The sequence below is a fragment of the Nothobranchius furzeri genome, chromosome 2, assembly GCF_043380555.1.
Source record: "Nothobranchius furzeri strain GRZ-AD chromosome 2, NfurGRZ-RIMD1, whole genome shotgun sequence".
Classification (NCBI taxonomy): Eukaryota; Metazoa; Chordata; class Actinopteri; order Cyprinodontiformes; family Nothobranchiidae; genus Nothobranchius; species Nothobranchius furzeri.
The window spans coordinates 62956448-62971451 of NC_091742.1; the positions used below are offsets into that span (position 1 = coordinate 62956448).

General features: G+C 41.5%; 2 protein-coding genes across 4 annotated transcripts in view; one reads left to right on the forward strand and one right to left on the reverse strand.

Moving 5' to 3' along the window:
- Positions 1–694: 694 nt before the first annotated feature.
- Positions 695–2194, reverse strand: inha (inhibin subunit alpha). The gene is made up of 2 exons (XM_015946683.3): positions 1793–2194; positions 695–1696 (listed from the first exon to the last, which is right to left on the reverse strand). The coding sequence occupies exons 1-2, from the start codon at positions 2088–2090 to the stop codon at positions 963–965; spliced, it is 1032 nt and encodes a 343-aa protein (XP_015802169.3). The 5' UTR covers positions 2091–2194; the 3' UTR covers positions 695–962.
- Positions 2195–4388: 2194 nt separating this feature from the next.
- The window catches only part of spega (striated muscle enriched protein kinase a), a 75122-nt gene continuing 64506 nt past the window's right edge, over positions 4389–15004 (forward strand). The window contains exons 1-3 of one of the 3 annotated variants that reach the window (XM_054747615.2): positions 4389–4621; positions 7393–7623; positions 7705–7908. In XM_054747615.2, coding sequence (XP_054603590.2) covers positions 7533–7623; positions 7705–7908 — 295 coding nt within the window. In that variant the 5' untranslated portion in view covers positions 4389–4621; positions 7393–7532. Of the gene's footprint in view, positions 4622–7392; positions 7909–10608; positions 10628–15004 lie in introns of those variants that run through there. The other 2 variants (XM_054747614.2, XM_070547236.1) reach the window with 2 other exon arrangements.

A 15004-nucleotide genomic window follows, 5' to 3' on the forward strand; every position in this document is an offset into this window, starting at 1 on the left:
AGAACTCTTATGACTCATAACTGACTTTTAAATTCACAACTGTAATTTACAAACCCATAATTATAACTAATTGTTTTTTAAACTTACAATAAAAGACACAACGTTACAAATTATGAGTGTCAGAACTAATAATTATGGCTGTCAGATTAGATCATCCCTGTAGGCCACCCCCGATTGTAGGTACTCACATTGGCAGAGGAAACCAGATGGCGCTAAACACTACATGGTGTTTTTTAGGTCCAAATATCTTAACCATCTCAGGCTCAATAAGTTTTGATAAAAGGACGAACATTCAAGCCCTTCAGGGGTACTTCTGAGTTAAACAATGCTCATGAAATATGTATGTTGCGTAACCAGGTAGGTAGGTTTTAGCATTGCTAATCTGCAACGCCTGCCTCCAGAGGGTTAAACTGTTCGTGAATTCAAATGGTGTTTTTCTTTTTCGGACTCCGATAGTTTCTCCTAAAGTTGAAGTGGTAGCAGCTGGCTGTTTCTCCTTTATCACTGAGCGGAGAACCTCTCACACCAGTGGTGTTCTGCTGCTAAAAGCAGGAAAAGAGTGGAGGACTCAGGAAAAGGCGGATTTGTGGTCAAGAGGCATGAAAAAAAAGAATGGTGCTAGCTTGTTTGCAGATTAGCTTTTGCAGCTTTGAATATTTTTTGGGGAAAAAAATTTGTTTTTAAAATCACGAAGTCTGACCAGTTTATTTTATTCCAGAATCCAAAGACATTTTTAACTCGACATGTACAAAGAAATTTCAATCACATCTTTTGGTTTGGGTTAGGTAAAAGAAAATGAACAGTTCCACAACTCTCATCTGAGACGATTTAATACGAACGCTAAACTCCTAAAATATTAAACGAGTGAATTTCCCCATTTTCTGCTGAAGAAAAATCCATCACATCTGCAGGTCACCACGGGAAGTCTCTCAGTGGGAGGGATTTCGGGGAACCTTTGGGGTTCAGACACAGGTGCACTCCTTAGGCATGATGTTGGGCAGGGTCTCATACTTGAAGGAATACCCACCATCAGATGTTGTCGTGATCTTCAGGGACTTCATGGACCCTGGAACCGGCGCGCAGCACTGAGTCATCCCTAATCTAGCGGCGGCCCGATCCCAAGCCGAGCAGTTCCCATGACAATAGTAAAAGGTAAGCACCTTCGGTTGGACGATCCAGCTGTCCCAGCCCAGCTCCTCAAAGCTGATCTCGATTTCTTCTCTGCGGCAGTCGTCGTGCTGAGGTTCCTCCTGTGAGGGCCTCTGGAGGAGGTGTAGGGCTGTAGGAGACCAGGGGATGGTTACTGCTGCATCACGGGGAGAACGGGTACGACCCCTGGGCTTGACGTGGAGATGAAGAAAGGCCATCTGCTCTGGGTCACGATTCCACTGACAGGCCAGACACCGGACCTGAAGCAGAAATGGACCCTCAGCAATGGAGTTCATCAACGGCCCATCCAGACTGAAGGTGCTCCATCCATCAGAGCTCCTCAGTGTTGGAGTTTGTGCTGCCTGGTAGAGCTGCTGTGCTGAGAAGATGAAGAGTGAGGCAGACGAACCAGCTCCTCCCTCAAAGAAGCAGAAGTGAGCAGATGTGACCACAGCGGCCTGAAGGTTTTTAGAGGGCTGGAAGTAGAAGGTGAAGTAGCTTCTGGTGCTTTTATTCATGGCTGAGTCAACAAGGGCAAAAGATGAGTCTGCAGGAACGTAAGTAAAGAGAAGGTTCCTAAAGAAAAGTTGAAGGTAAATTACAAAACTTTATTTTACTCAAATGAAAAAAAAAAGCTTCTCACCAGATGGGAACAGAATCACCTGAGACGTGTCCCGGTCCCTGCTGGGTTCATGGTTCTCCCTCACTGCTCTGGTGGTCCGGAGGACCCTCCTGTGTCTCTGCTCCACGTTTGGTGGTGTTGTGTCCTCTCCAGGACCCCGTACCTTGGTAAGAGGTGGCTTCTCCAGACCCAAGTTCTCCAGAACCCGCTCTTTAAACCAGGACAAGATGACTCCCCTGGGCAGCTCCTCTGGCTTGTAGGCTTGGACCAAACTCTGGATCCAGAGCAGAACCAGGAGAGGCATACCACAGGACACCATGACTGCACTGATGTTGTTGCTCTCTGGGTCTGAGAAAAGTCTGCAAGCTGCAGCGTTTTGTTACTGTCTCACAAATGATGATAAAGGATGACCTTGGAACTTCTGATTTGCAGGTTTTTCACAGTCAGAAGCTCTCTGCATGATTTAAATAAAAAATGTCCACCCAGTAGAATATATTTTTGTCATTAAATACACAAATAATTCATGCATGTTGCTTTTATTTCTTCTAAATGATGATGAATGTATCTTCTGCGGGCTTAAAAGGCCTCCTGTCTGCCTCCTTATCTCACCAAGTTAAATCCCTCCTAGAAAACTATTGTCTCTCAGAAACATTTAGTTAAAAGGAACTTTTACAAACTTCATTTAAAACATTTGTGTTCTCTACTAAAAGTGCTCCTTTCTAGTTGAGGTGCTTTTGAGAACTCATTTTTGATTGAAGAAGAAATTTAAACATGTATTTTGAGAATTTCATTAATGTTTTCCATGACTCCAGTATCAAAAATTTTGTTTAGAAACAAAATATTGAGTAAGAAAACTGAAAGTTCTTGTTAGACGTTTTCGTTAAAGCCAGATTTCTTAGATTTTACTGTAAAAATACAAACTTTTTACAAGCATGGTGAGAATAGTATAAAAAAAGTTAAATTGATCATTTATTTGGTTAGAAAAATGAGTAAAGAAATGAGTATTTTTAAAGGAAAAAAACGAAATGTATTGGCTAAAAATCCCATTAAGTATAAAATGTGAAAATGTTGCAGAACAGCGACCCCTGTGTCCATGTTTTGTATCTGCAGTTTGTGTCTTGTCTGTTTTTAATGCAAAGTATGAAAAAGAAAGACTGACCATCGACATTAATATAGACTGACACATAAAAAACACTTATATGACTTTGAATCATTTTTCCATGGCTTTCCATAACAATTCAACATAAAAAATTTCTTCAATTATTGGGAGCAAAAATGAGCCATGGCTAACATTTGTAATCTTTTAATTTGACTTCAACTTAGTTTGAAAAGGAGGGACGTATAATTTTTTTGGTGTTAACTGATGCATCATTAATGGTCTAAAAACATAAGTAATACCAAACATGTTTATTTTAATTTAAAACAGATGTTTTCAGGACATTTTGGATGTAAGTTGAGACATGACCAGCAGATGGCGATAAAACATTAAGCAAGACTTTCTTTTCAATGTGGAATATTTATTGTTGGGGTGGTCCATTTAAAAGAGAAAAATAATTTGTAGCTTTCTTTTGTTTCAATAAATGGGAAATATTTTTATTTAGATTAAAGCACGCATTAGCATGGCTGCGCAGTGGCACAGCGGTTAGAGCTGTTGCCTTGCAGCAAGAAGGTCCTGGGTTCGCTTCCCGGCCTCGGATCTTTCTGCATGGAGTTTGCATGTTCTCCCTGTGCATGCGTGGGTTCTCTCCAGGTACTCGGCTTCCTCCCACAGTCCAAGGACATGACTATTAGGTTGATTGGTCTGTCTAAATTGTCCCTAGGTGTGTGTGTGTGTGTGTGTGTGTGTGTGTGTGTGTGTGTGTGATTGTTTGTCCTGTGTATCTCTGTGTTGCCCTGCGATGAACTGGCTCTCTGTCATGGGTGTACCCCACCTGATTGCCCTTTGACCACAGGAGAAAGGCACCAGCCTTCCCCGCGATCCTACGTGGACAAAGCGGGTTCAGACAATGTATGGATGGATGCATTAGCATGAGATGGTGACATGTGTGAGTTCTTAACATTTTTTTAATCACAATTGTCTGTTTTTCCACATTTTAAATATATTTTTTAAACATTTTCTAAATGCTTTTATATATTTTTACATTTTTTGTTTTTGTGAAGCGCCTCATGATTTTTATCTTGAGAGGCGCTATAGAAGTGATATTTTCTTCTTCTTTTAAAAGCAGTTTTTCCTCATTTCAAATGTCAATTTTAAGATCCGAACTCATTTTGTGCTAGCTGACCCAATTAATAAAACGATGAGAGGTTTAAACGGCAGTCAGTTTTTTTCTCTGCTAGTGGTTGGTGGTATTATCTAAAGGACTTGGAGTGTGCGTGTGTGTTGTGCGTGTACGAGTGTGAGGTCACACAAGTCAGTCCGAGAAATGTGACCTATCTGAGCAGCTGTCCTCTCCAACCTGAGGGAGCAGTAATGTGGGAGACTGAGAACATGAGCTAATTTAAGTGTTCAGAGGCCCAGAAAGGTTAAAAAGGGAGTTTTTAAGTAATACGTGAAGACAACAGAAGGCGTAAGTAGTTTGACATTTAGAGGAAATAACGTGCCTGAGTCTGTACGCGTTGTTCTGGAGGACTGAAGCTGTTGAAAGGGACCATAGGGGTGGCTGCTAATGCTTCGTGATCTGTGCTGGACTTGCACCTTCATACTTTGCTTGCCAAAAGACACACAGGCAGCAGCTTTAACAAATGACCTGAGATGAAACATTCGGCTCCATGGATCGTGTGACCTCAACTTGGACTTTGGGGGGATGTCCAAAGGAATTTCTTTTGGATTTGGCTCGGAACACAAAGACGGTGAGTCGCATTTGTGACTTGACTAAAGTCCATCTCTTAGTACTTTATTTTTGCTTGTGTGACATAACATTTTGTTTTTAGAGCATTAAAACTCACACTTGTAACACAAATCTGATTAAACGGTTTGATTAATGATCAAATCTTTTATTTTGAAAGAGCAGGGTGTATAAAAGTCTAAATAGAAGCAACATTTTATTTTTTCTTACAAAAACAAATGGATCAAATTCCTTAAGCCAATTTCTGATCATCTGAACTCTAGTCAGCTGTTAGCTTTGTACATTTACAAGACGTGTGTTTGATCAGTCAGCATCCCAGAGACCAGAATGGCCAAAATTACAGATATTCCTAAGAGTCACAAAGGTTCACCACCCGACTACAGCTTTTCTCCCTGTAAGCATCATATCTTCTGCACTATGATCACTGGAGCTTGACTCCAGAAGAATAAAGACAGTGGGTGTTTCTCAATGTCAAGGCGCCTTGCCTTCCGAGGCGATGTCTTGCGAGGCCAGGCGCCTTGAGGACACTGTCCTTCCTTGATCAAAGAAAACGGTTAAATGGAACAGACTTGCATCACGTGACCGCGACTTGCACGGCGGTCACGTAAAGTCACGTGACACGGGAGATAGCGTTATATTTTATTTGTATTAGTTTCAATATAAATATATAATGAGCCTTTTACTTTTTAAATTGTGTATATGTTTATTAAATTAAAAATATGAGTGAGTTACTACCTGCTAGCCACCGAAGCTTTAACTACTAAGCAACTAACCAACCATAGATAACTTCTTTGGATCTAAAAAAAACATTTTAAATTAGCTGACTTACTTTTAAACTTGAAAATTGTCCCCGAAGTAGCTGCCGGCTTCTGATCCGCCATCCTTTTGAAAATACTGCGGTGTATTCTGGATAATTTTTGACCAAGGCTAGGCTACAAGACACTTCCCGTGTGTCCTCGCTCAGCCAGATAAACGGCTAACAAACGGAGAACACGCCTCTATAGAACATAAACATTGGAACACGTCTTGTAAGTTCCTGATGACGTATCTCCTAGCCAACCGGGGCGGGGCCATGACATCAAGGCAAGGTTCCATGGCATTGAGAAACACCCAATGACTCAGGTTAGAAGTCTTGGTGTCATAATTGATTCAGGCCTGAAACTTCACTGGTCACATTAAGGCTATAACTAGATCAGCGTTTTATCATCTGCATCAAATAGCATGACTCGGAGGTCTCAAGTCCAGAAAAGACCTAGAGAAACTGATTCATGCATTCATCTACAGCAGGCTGGACCATTGCAATGGTCCTTTGACTGGTCTTCCCAAAAAAGCTGTGAAGCAACTGCTGCTAGAGTCTTAACAAGAACCAAGAGAACTGAGCACATCACTCCTGTTCTTAGATCTCTACACTGGTTACCAGTAAACTACAGAATCCATTTCAAAGTGCTTCTACTAGTTTATAAACCACTCAATGACATGTGGCCAGAATACATGTTGGATGCGCTTCCTGTATATACACCTAGCAGCTCTAAGATCCTTAGGAAACAGTCACCTGGTAGAACCTCGGGTCAGAACCAAACATGGTTAAGCTGCTTTTGGCTACTATGCTGCTCACAGATGGAATCAGCTTCATCCTGACCTCAAATCTGCTCCATCTCTAGAAACTTTTAAATCCCAATTGAAAACCTGTATTAATCAGCCTTTGCATGAATGTTCTGCATTGCAACTGGTCACCCTTTAACTTTGTCATTTTCTTAGAATTTTTTTAATCAAAACGTAAAGTTGTGTGTACTTTTTGCCATGTTGATTTTTAATGTTGTTGCTATACTTGCAAGTAAAGCTGCTTAGAGCATTAAGGAAAACTTTTGGTAAAAGTGATCAGTTTGCAAAGTTGCTCTCCGTGTCAATCACACTTCACTGGAATATCAAGTACACTCACACCTATACCTAATATAGCTAACCGGTCTGTTAAGTACGGTGACCCATAAGGTTCAACAAACCAAAAATGCCATAACACAGCCCCCAGCAGAAGTAATAACAAAATAGAAACAGTAAATTGGCATGAAATGAAAGTTGTGGTCAGCTGTAATTTGTGCTTCATCTAAATTTATGCAAATACCTTAAAGCTGAGTTTTGTAGTTTAAAATTGTAAAAGTTACTTTAAAATTGCTTAAATGTGACTATCAGATCCTGTTCTATGTTTATAAAGTAGGTAATCTTTTCATTATTTATGTTTCTGCTAAGACCTTCCATTGGTCTCCACAGCTAAACGAATCATTTACGTGAAATGACTAGAAATTTGTTGATGGTCCCTAAGCGAACCACTGGAACGTATCTCTCTGGCGAAGCTCACGGCATGAAAACTCATAGTGAATTATTGAGCGTGTCAAACATCTAATTAACTTCTCTGGGGTGCTGTTTCATGACAACCTGATAACCTCCTCTACATAAAATCCCACACTATTGACAACAGATGTCTACAGCACCATTAGACACTCAATTATAGTTTAAATGCAAATAAAAGTTGGTTTGAAGCTTTTAAGCAACATTTTCTTCAATTTATTTTTTTTACCTCTGTATTAGGTTGTATTTGGTGCTTTTGTATACCTTTGAACCTTGAGAGCCACCGTACTCAAGCTCTGAGTCTAGTTCTTTACTGTTTATCTTTTCCAATGAATCTCAACAATTTCTTTCATATTTAATACAATTGATCAAGATGATTTTTAGTGTTTAATTTCAGACTATTCTAAATTTTGTGTTTTGTGGCCATTACAGCTCCAGGAGCAGAGGTCCAAATTTAAACACCTCCAGAGGATTCGGACGTCTTGAGTCTCTTAGAGGAGATGGTCAATGACTCGACACAAGTCGATTATCAGATAAAAAGTGGTTTGTAAATAAGACTAAAAGGAATTAAGATGACAGACCGCCCAGTATCCAGTCCCTGTCCAAACATCCCATCCAAGAAGGCCAAACTTACCAGTGACCTTGTTGGTCAAAACAATGAAGGTAAAACTCCATCAGCTCCAGTTTTTATCCGTAAACTCCGCAAAGCTGCAGTGGGAACAGGTTGTGATATCCGACTTATAGTGTCCGTGTCTGGACATCCTAAACCTTTGATGAGCTGGTACCACAACGATGAGCCTCTACCTGTCTCAGAGGCTCAGGACTCTGGAGGGCTGTGGATCCGGGACTGTCGCACCGCTGATGCCGGACTCTATACCTGCGTGGCGACCAACGACCTGGGAGAGGCCAGCTGCAGCGCTGTGCTGGCAGTCATGGACCTTGGAGAAGGTAACAAGTGGCTCTTTAGAAACACACCAGAGCATAGGTTGAATGTAATTTTAGATAGAGACAAATCTTGCAGGATTATTAATAATTTTAGATTTTACAAAAAATTAAGCTTAAGTTTCTTTTTTTTAGTTCTTTGTTGTACACAGTGTGATGACGGTTTGTTTTTACCTTTGCCGATATGTTTTGACGTCACTGCCATCTTCGTCATGATAACCGCCGGATGTTGGTGGCGTCACTTCCTTTTATCCGAGGGCAGCAGAGGACAATATCGCCCTCTGCTGCCCTCACCCTCTCCGCTGATCAGTGTCCCTTGAATGGTCCAGCGTGTAGACTCCTTAGTCCCTGTTCATGGTCCTGGGTCCACGCCTCCCCAGAAAAAGACGGCAGCGACGTCGAAACATGCTGGCAAAGGTAAAAACAAACTCTATCACACTGTGTACAACGAAGAACTAAAGATAATGGTATCGGAAAACAAAAACAGTACGATCATAACAAAGAATGCTTAAATTATTTATGTCATGTGGGTGAAACACTGCATTTCCATCTTACGTCTATACAGAAACTTTCTTCCGGTTAGCTTATTTGCTATTATTTTAAATGGAGCTGTAGTTTGGTTGTTTTAAAGTTTGCAAGACAAAAAAAAATCAGGTTTAACATTGTTCCTAAATCTTAAACTACCATTTGTACGGCATCTTCAAAAAACGTTTTATGCCTAAAAAATCCTGATTAACAGCATATTAAAAAAACAAAAGTTTGTCCATTTAACAGATTGACAGCTTTTTTTTTTTGTTGTTTTTTTTTGCATTGCATCAAATAAAAATTGTTTGATTTTCTTTTCTGGTTCCTAAAAAAAAAAGTTTTTGTTGCATTCTGTTTTACAAACAGGTTCTTACTTGTCCTCACTCATGGCTAACACGTGTTTTTCTGCTTTTCAAAAATTTAGCTCATCTGAAGATGGCAGATCGAGGGGAAAACACACGACTCTGTGGTGCACATCACATAGTTTTTCCCTCACAATAATTTTTCAAGCTTTAACTCCCCCCAAAAAGATGCAGCTAACTATTATTACTTGCTATTACAGCAGTATGATACAATTACAAATCAGGAAGGTCCAAACTCTGTGAGGACTATTCTGTGTTAGCATTTAGCTCTCTCTGCTGAGTGCTTTGACAATACTAGCTGACTCAAACACTCATGATAATTTTTTTTTACTTATATTTGTGTTGTTGGTGTGTTGATATGTTTTATTTCCTGAACCAGAAATGTTTCTACAAGTCATAAAAAAAAAAATAAAAAAAAAAAATAAAACACAGAAAAAGAGGAAGAGCAGAATATGGTTGGTTTCAACCTGTGAATAAAGCTGAACTCACAGCTGTTGGACATCACCAGCTCTTCCAGTAACACGGTTCATTTGGCATGTGACTCAACACGGGCCATTCAGTTATTTAACTTTGATCTAGTGAAACATATTTTAGTCCGTGTGTCTTACTAAGGTATGAATTTACAACAAAAGTTAAATTATTACAGTTTTTCCTCAAATGCTACAACACATTTCACAAACGTGTCCTCCATGTTCACCAATGTCTAAACACGACACCCTTTTCTAAAGCTACATAAACACAACCATACCTTCTCACAAAACTCAAACTTTCACACCAAAAAGCAGCGCGAAGCTTCCAAAAATGTAGACTACACACATCAATACACACCACAGCAAAACTATTGAAAACACAACGCTCAATTTGTGAGAAGGTTCTTCGTTTCATAATTGCCAATGCATTTTACTGTACTAGAAACTTTACAGCAACAGATCTTCATAGATCTCTGCAGAGTGTTAGGTATTTAGATTTATGAGTTTCATATGAAAAGTGAGTGTAATCTATAGAAAATTCTGTAACACAACTATTGCACACAACAGTACTCCTGAAAACATGATCAGGGTGTTAAGTTTTTATATTAACTATTCACACCACACACCACCATCACTGAGCGGCATCATGTCGCTGAGCTGCATCGGGCCACATCACCTCATCCACATTGCAACCTATTTTGTGTCTTGCCCGGCACCATGGGAAAAACACCCTGGAATGGCGAATCCATCCATGGAAGGCCTCCACTGGGATGTCAACACAGGCCAGCTCCATTGCCCTTGGGAGGTTCTCTCTAGAGTATGGTTGTCTGTCATAAACCTTCCATCTCCACAATGAGAACTCCTCTTTATGGTGTAGGAAAGGGGAGTACGGTGGCAGACAGATTTGAAAAGTGGTTACTGTTGTTGGTGGTGAACCACTCTGATTGGGTTTGTTCTATGGAAGCAGACACTGTCTTAAATGATCACATAAATGTGATGTGCAGGCCCAGGATGGTGTTGTTGGCGGTCCAGGAGGATGTCTTTTAGCTCCTCTAGGAAGGTGAAGAGATGTTGGGTGTTGTAAGACCCAAAGACAGCATGCCAGTGGACAAGCCCCTCCGAATCCATGCCCCCCCCCCCCCCCCCCCCCCCCCCATTGGGCTGGAACCTCAGTGATGGGTCTTTGGCCAATGATGTTACGGCCTCTTTGCCTTCATTTCCACAGGTTGAAGTCAGCCTCATCCAGGAAGAGCTACTCATGAGGTCTGGCCATTGCGTCCAACTGTAAAATCCTCTGTGAAAATGTGAAAGTGCACAGGTGTTCAGAACAACAGTCTATCAGGAAGCACAGTATTGTCCAGAAGTAAGGTAGGCCACTGAGCAACACAGTATGTCCACTAACTGCACTGTCAACACTGATGTATACTTGATGCCGAAGAACTCGGTCTATTGTGGCCAAGCTGACATCGTCAACACTCTCAAAGTTGACATTATCGGCAATGACTTTGTCTCTGATCTCCCGGAGTCTGATGAGGTTGTCCTCACGAACCATATCCACAATGAGGGTTTCTTGTGCCGCTGTAAAAATGGCAACCCTCCCCCCTCTATGTGGCACTCTTTCAACTCTAAAGAAAGAAACGTGTTGTCAAGTGGCATGTTTTACAATAACTACTGATTTGAAACCAATGCACTACTTTCACAGGCTTGTAAAACTGTATTGTGACAAAGAAAGCAATAGAGTACAATACTTGTTGTGTTGTCTGAATGCCCTGGTAATGGTGGCCACGGTAAACCTACTCAGGTTTGGATGGACTCAGTCCTGCTTCAGCCATTGTCAGGCCATGGACCGTGCCATGGACAACGGTTGTTGCTCGCATGTTGTCCGTAATGATGGTGCAAAGTTGTCTTGCTCTCCTTCCTGGACCTTCTCCTCTCCCTCGTTGGCCTGCTCCTCTTCTTCCACGGCCAGCTCTTCTCCCTCCTCTGACTCGAATTCCTCACACATATATATATATATATATATATATATATATATATATATATATATATATATATATATATATATATATATATATCACCTTCAATTAAAGTGGCAGTGTGTAATTTCCTGGCACTAGGGGGCAGTACGTGAATTTCAGGGTAGTTTTACACCATATCACTGTGACTGTCGCTAGTTTAAAAACACATTACGTTAAATGTTGCCTGTGGAGCAGAAAGCTGCGACCCTCGGCATTATTCCTCAGACTTTGATGGTCCTTCAGTTAATTCCATCGAGAGAAGGCAATGCTGATTGTAATCTTCTGGCATTGTAGTTTGTGGATCTGCTCAGCGTTTTGAACCTGCCAATGACATCATCACACTACGGCCATACCGCTCGGCCAGAATACATTGCATCTCTTTTTTGATTCTGTTCTTTAACGTATGTTTTGGACAGAGTTTATTAAATTTGTTACTATTTCTTACTACCTAAATGTTTTCAAACGTGGTAACATAACTTCCATAAGTTGTACGTCCAGCGAATCATCTAGTGTGACGTCATCGACAGGTGCAGGACCCCGAACCGGCCAGAAGGAAACAAGACTTCTAAGGCCAGGGACACACCGGCCGCCGAAGCGCCGGGAGGGGAAGCACTCACGAAATTCGGCCGCTGCTCGCTGCTCCTCACTTCAGGCCAGACACTTGTTTCTCCGCTCCGGTCGAGACGCGCCTCGTAGTTTTTCTTTTGCCCACTTGGTGGCCTCCATTTCCTCTCTGCCTTTTCTCTGCTCTTTTCCTCTACACCCCCCTCCCCCTTGCTGTTTGTGTGTGTGTTTGTATGTGTGTGTGTGAACCTATGGTGTGAACCAGTTGTTAATAGCTGGCCTACGACTTTCTGCCTCTGTCCTGTTTGCTCCGGTTGAAAGACACCCAAAACCACACCCCCTTCACGTGGTCACACACACACAAGTTTGCTGTGTGTGTATTTGTGTGGTTTTTATGCAGTGTCTGTTTATGAACACATTTGACTATCGCGGAATTGTATTTTGAAATGCTTTATTTTGTTAAATTTACCGGCCTGCCTCTGATGACTTTGACTTCCTGCCAGAATTGACGCGGTTCACCTGCGGCTCGCGAAAAAAATAGAGCAGACGCCGAAACGATCGCTGCACAGCCCGGGCTGGGGCGCCGTTGCGCGGCTCTTCGGCGGCTCATGTGGTCTATAGAATAGGCTAAAAAGGGCGCAGAATGAAGGCGGCCCCCGTTTCACGGCGCTTTGCGGCACTTCGGCGGCGCTTTGGCGGCCGGTGTGTCCCCGGTGTAATACGGCGTCCCCCAAAGACGCTAGACCCGCGCCCTATGTACTTTAGTACCGATTTTTATGGTAATATGTTACAAAGCCGGCACTATTTCTCAACAACCAGGCATGATTTTATTCATTTTCAACAAGATTTCGATGGATTTTTCCACAGATTAATAGTAAAAATACACATTGTCTGTTTAAAGTTTCCTGATAACATTATTTTTGTTGTATTATCATTTTTGTTGACTCAAATGAAAAATGCAACAAAAAAATTATGTTTTGCTTTATTACATGATGAACAATTTGGATCGATACTTTATTTAATTTGTATTTTAGTTTTATGATCAGGTTTAAGTTCAGCTAAATAAGTAAGAGGTGTAAATTGGTCATTGTGTGCCTTCATGCTTTAAATCTTTGACAATTAAAGGCAAAATTATTATAGACATTACAAGATTAATTTCAGTACAAAAGAAAGCACTGAAGCTAAGATCAGTTGGGTGTTTCTGGGCCTTGGTGCTTGTGCGAAGCGTTGGGTTTTTCATGACCCAAAGCCCTGGTTGCGTTTAATGTAATCCCATTACATTACTGGCTAACAGACAGTAGACAGCTAAATAAATGTCCTAGGCTCAAGCTGTTTTCCTTATCTCCCTGCGTTCCGCCTGCCTCATGCATCTCCCCCTCTTCTCGGTCTCCTTGTGGTTATTTATGGCCCGGTATGTGGCGCTCCGGCTCGAGTGCTCGTGCTCCGATGATGTGTGGACGCCGCCGGCCCCCTTCTCCTATTGCACCAGCAGACATCACAGATAATTATAGCATCTGCACAGTGCACGGTCAAGACGTGGTGCTGTCACCCACAATCACTGTCACTGTGATGAAAAGGAAGCCAGGAGGAGGCTGTGTTTGTGTTTGTTGGTGGTGTATCAGCTGATGTTGTGTGTTTGCAGTTGGTTGTTAATGGCTGTTCTGGCTGCTTTTGAGGCATCACTCAGTGACTCAGACAACGGGGTCTGATTTTTTTTTTAGATGTCACTTAAAGACATCAGTCCAATCAGGAACCAGAGGAGTGCTGTGTCACAAGTCTGGATCACCTCACTGACATCATCCTCTGGCGTAGAGCTTCTGATGTGACAAGCCATCAAGCGTTTAAAGGCCGACTAAGCAAAAAGAGACTTCTAACGTCACAAATCTGGGCTATTTTCAGCAAAAACTGAGAAATGTGACACTTAACGGTTGTTCCTTTAAAGTTTTGGGTCTCCTGGAAAAACTCTTGCAGCACAAATACAAATATTGATGCTTAGTGAGATTTTGCAGAGTATCACAATCTGAGCGTATGAAATTATTCATGGAGGAGCAAATTGCATTTACAGTGAGACTATATCCTCCAATTTTCAGGGAACTGCAAGTAAATTTGGTTTTGTTTAGAAGACTGTCAAAAGAGAAAAACAAGGGAAAGCAGTTTCCGGGCTTTAGACGAAAGGTTTGTTTTAGTTTGTGGAACTGATGTACAGTTTGAGACTGAGTAGGTTTGTAAACTAAAACATTCTGTGTCAGTGGTGTTTTGCAAAGGCTTGCAGTTGAAATTGATGCTTGAATTTATTTTCTTTCAATATAAAAAGCCGTTTACGAATGAGGTGTAGATCTGCACTATGAGGGGTCAGATCAGATACAGGATTCCAGATGAGGAAAATCAATGTCCGGTTCTCTCTGGGGTGCGTTAATCATCCTAAAGTCGTGTTGAGGGACTTTTGGGTAACTTTAAAACACGAGGCCCCCTTCAGACTGAATAATAACCTCAATTCAATTTAAAAAAAAGGAAAATAAAAAAGCACACTCTCAGAAATAGGGGTAGCAAATTGTACCTAAAAGGGTACAAATGCTTGTCGCTGGGGGTGTTCCTTTTTTAGAGACATTTCTGTACCCTTAAGTCTTGGTCCATTTTTGTACCTGATGAAGTTGTACGATTTGAAGTACAATCATGTACCTCTTAAGACATAAATGTACCTTCAAACTAAAGTACCGAAAGGGTACCCCTTCCCCCAGCAACAACCTATTCCGTACCTAAAGGAAAACCAAAAATGTACCCCAATGTCCACAATATTTGGTTCCTGCCCATTTATTTTCATTAAAAGAATCCCATGAAGGCATTTATGCAATAAACAGTCACACAGTCTTGATTATGACTTTCCTCCGCCAACAGAGAGCGGTTGGTGGTTTCTCGCTCCAAGCGCAAGCCACGGGGGGGCCGTGCTTTTTCTGTGTTGGCTCCTACACTTTGGAACCAGTTGCCTTTGGTGGTGCGTCGGTCACCTTCATTGATAGTTTTTAAGTCTTGCCTGATGACCCACTTTTGCGTCAAGGCATTCCAACAATTGCTAATTCTACACAGTATTTTAATAAGGTTTTGGTTCGATACTTCTTCTACTTCCCTTGGTTGGACTAGTTTCATTGCTTTTACCATCAGTGTG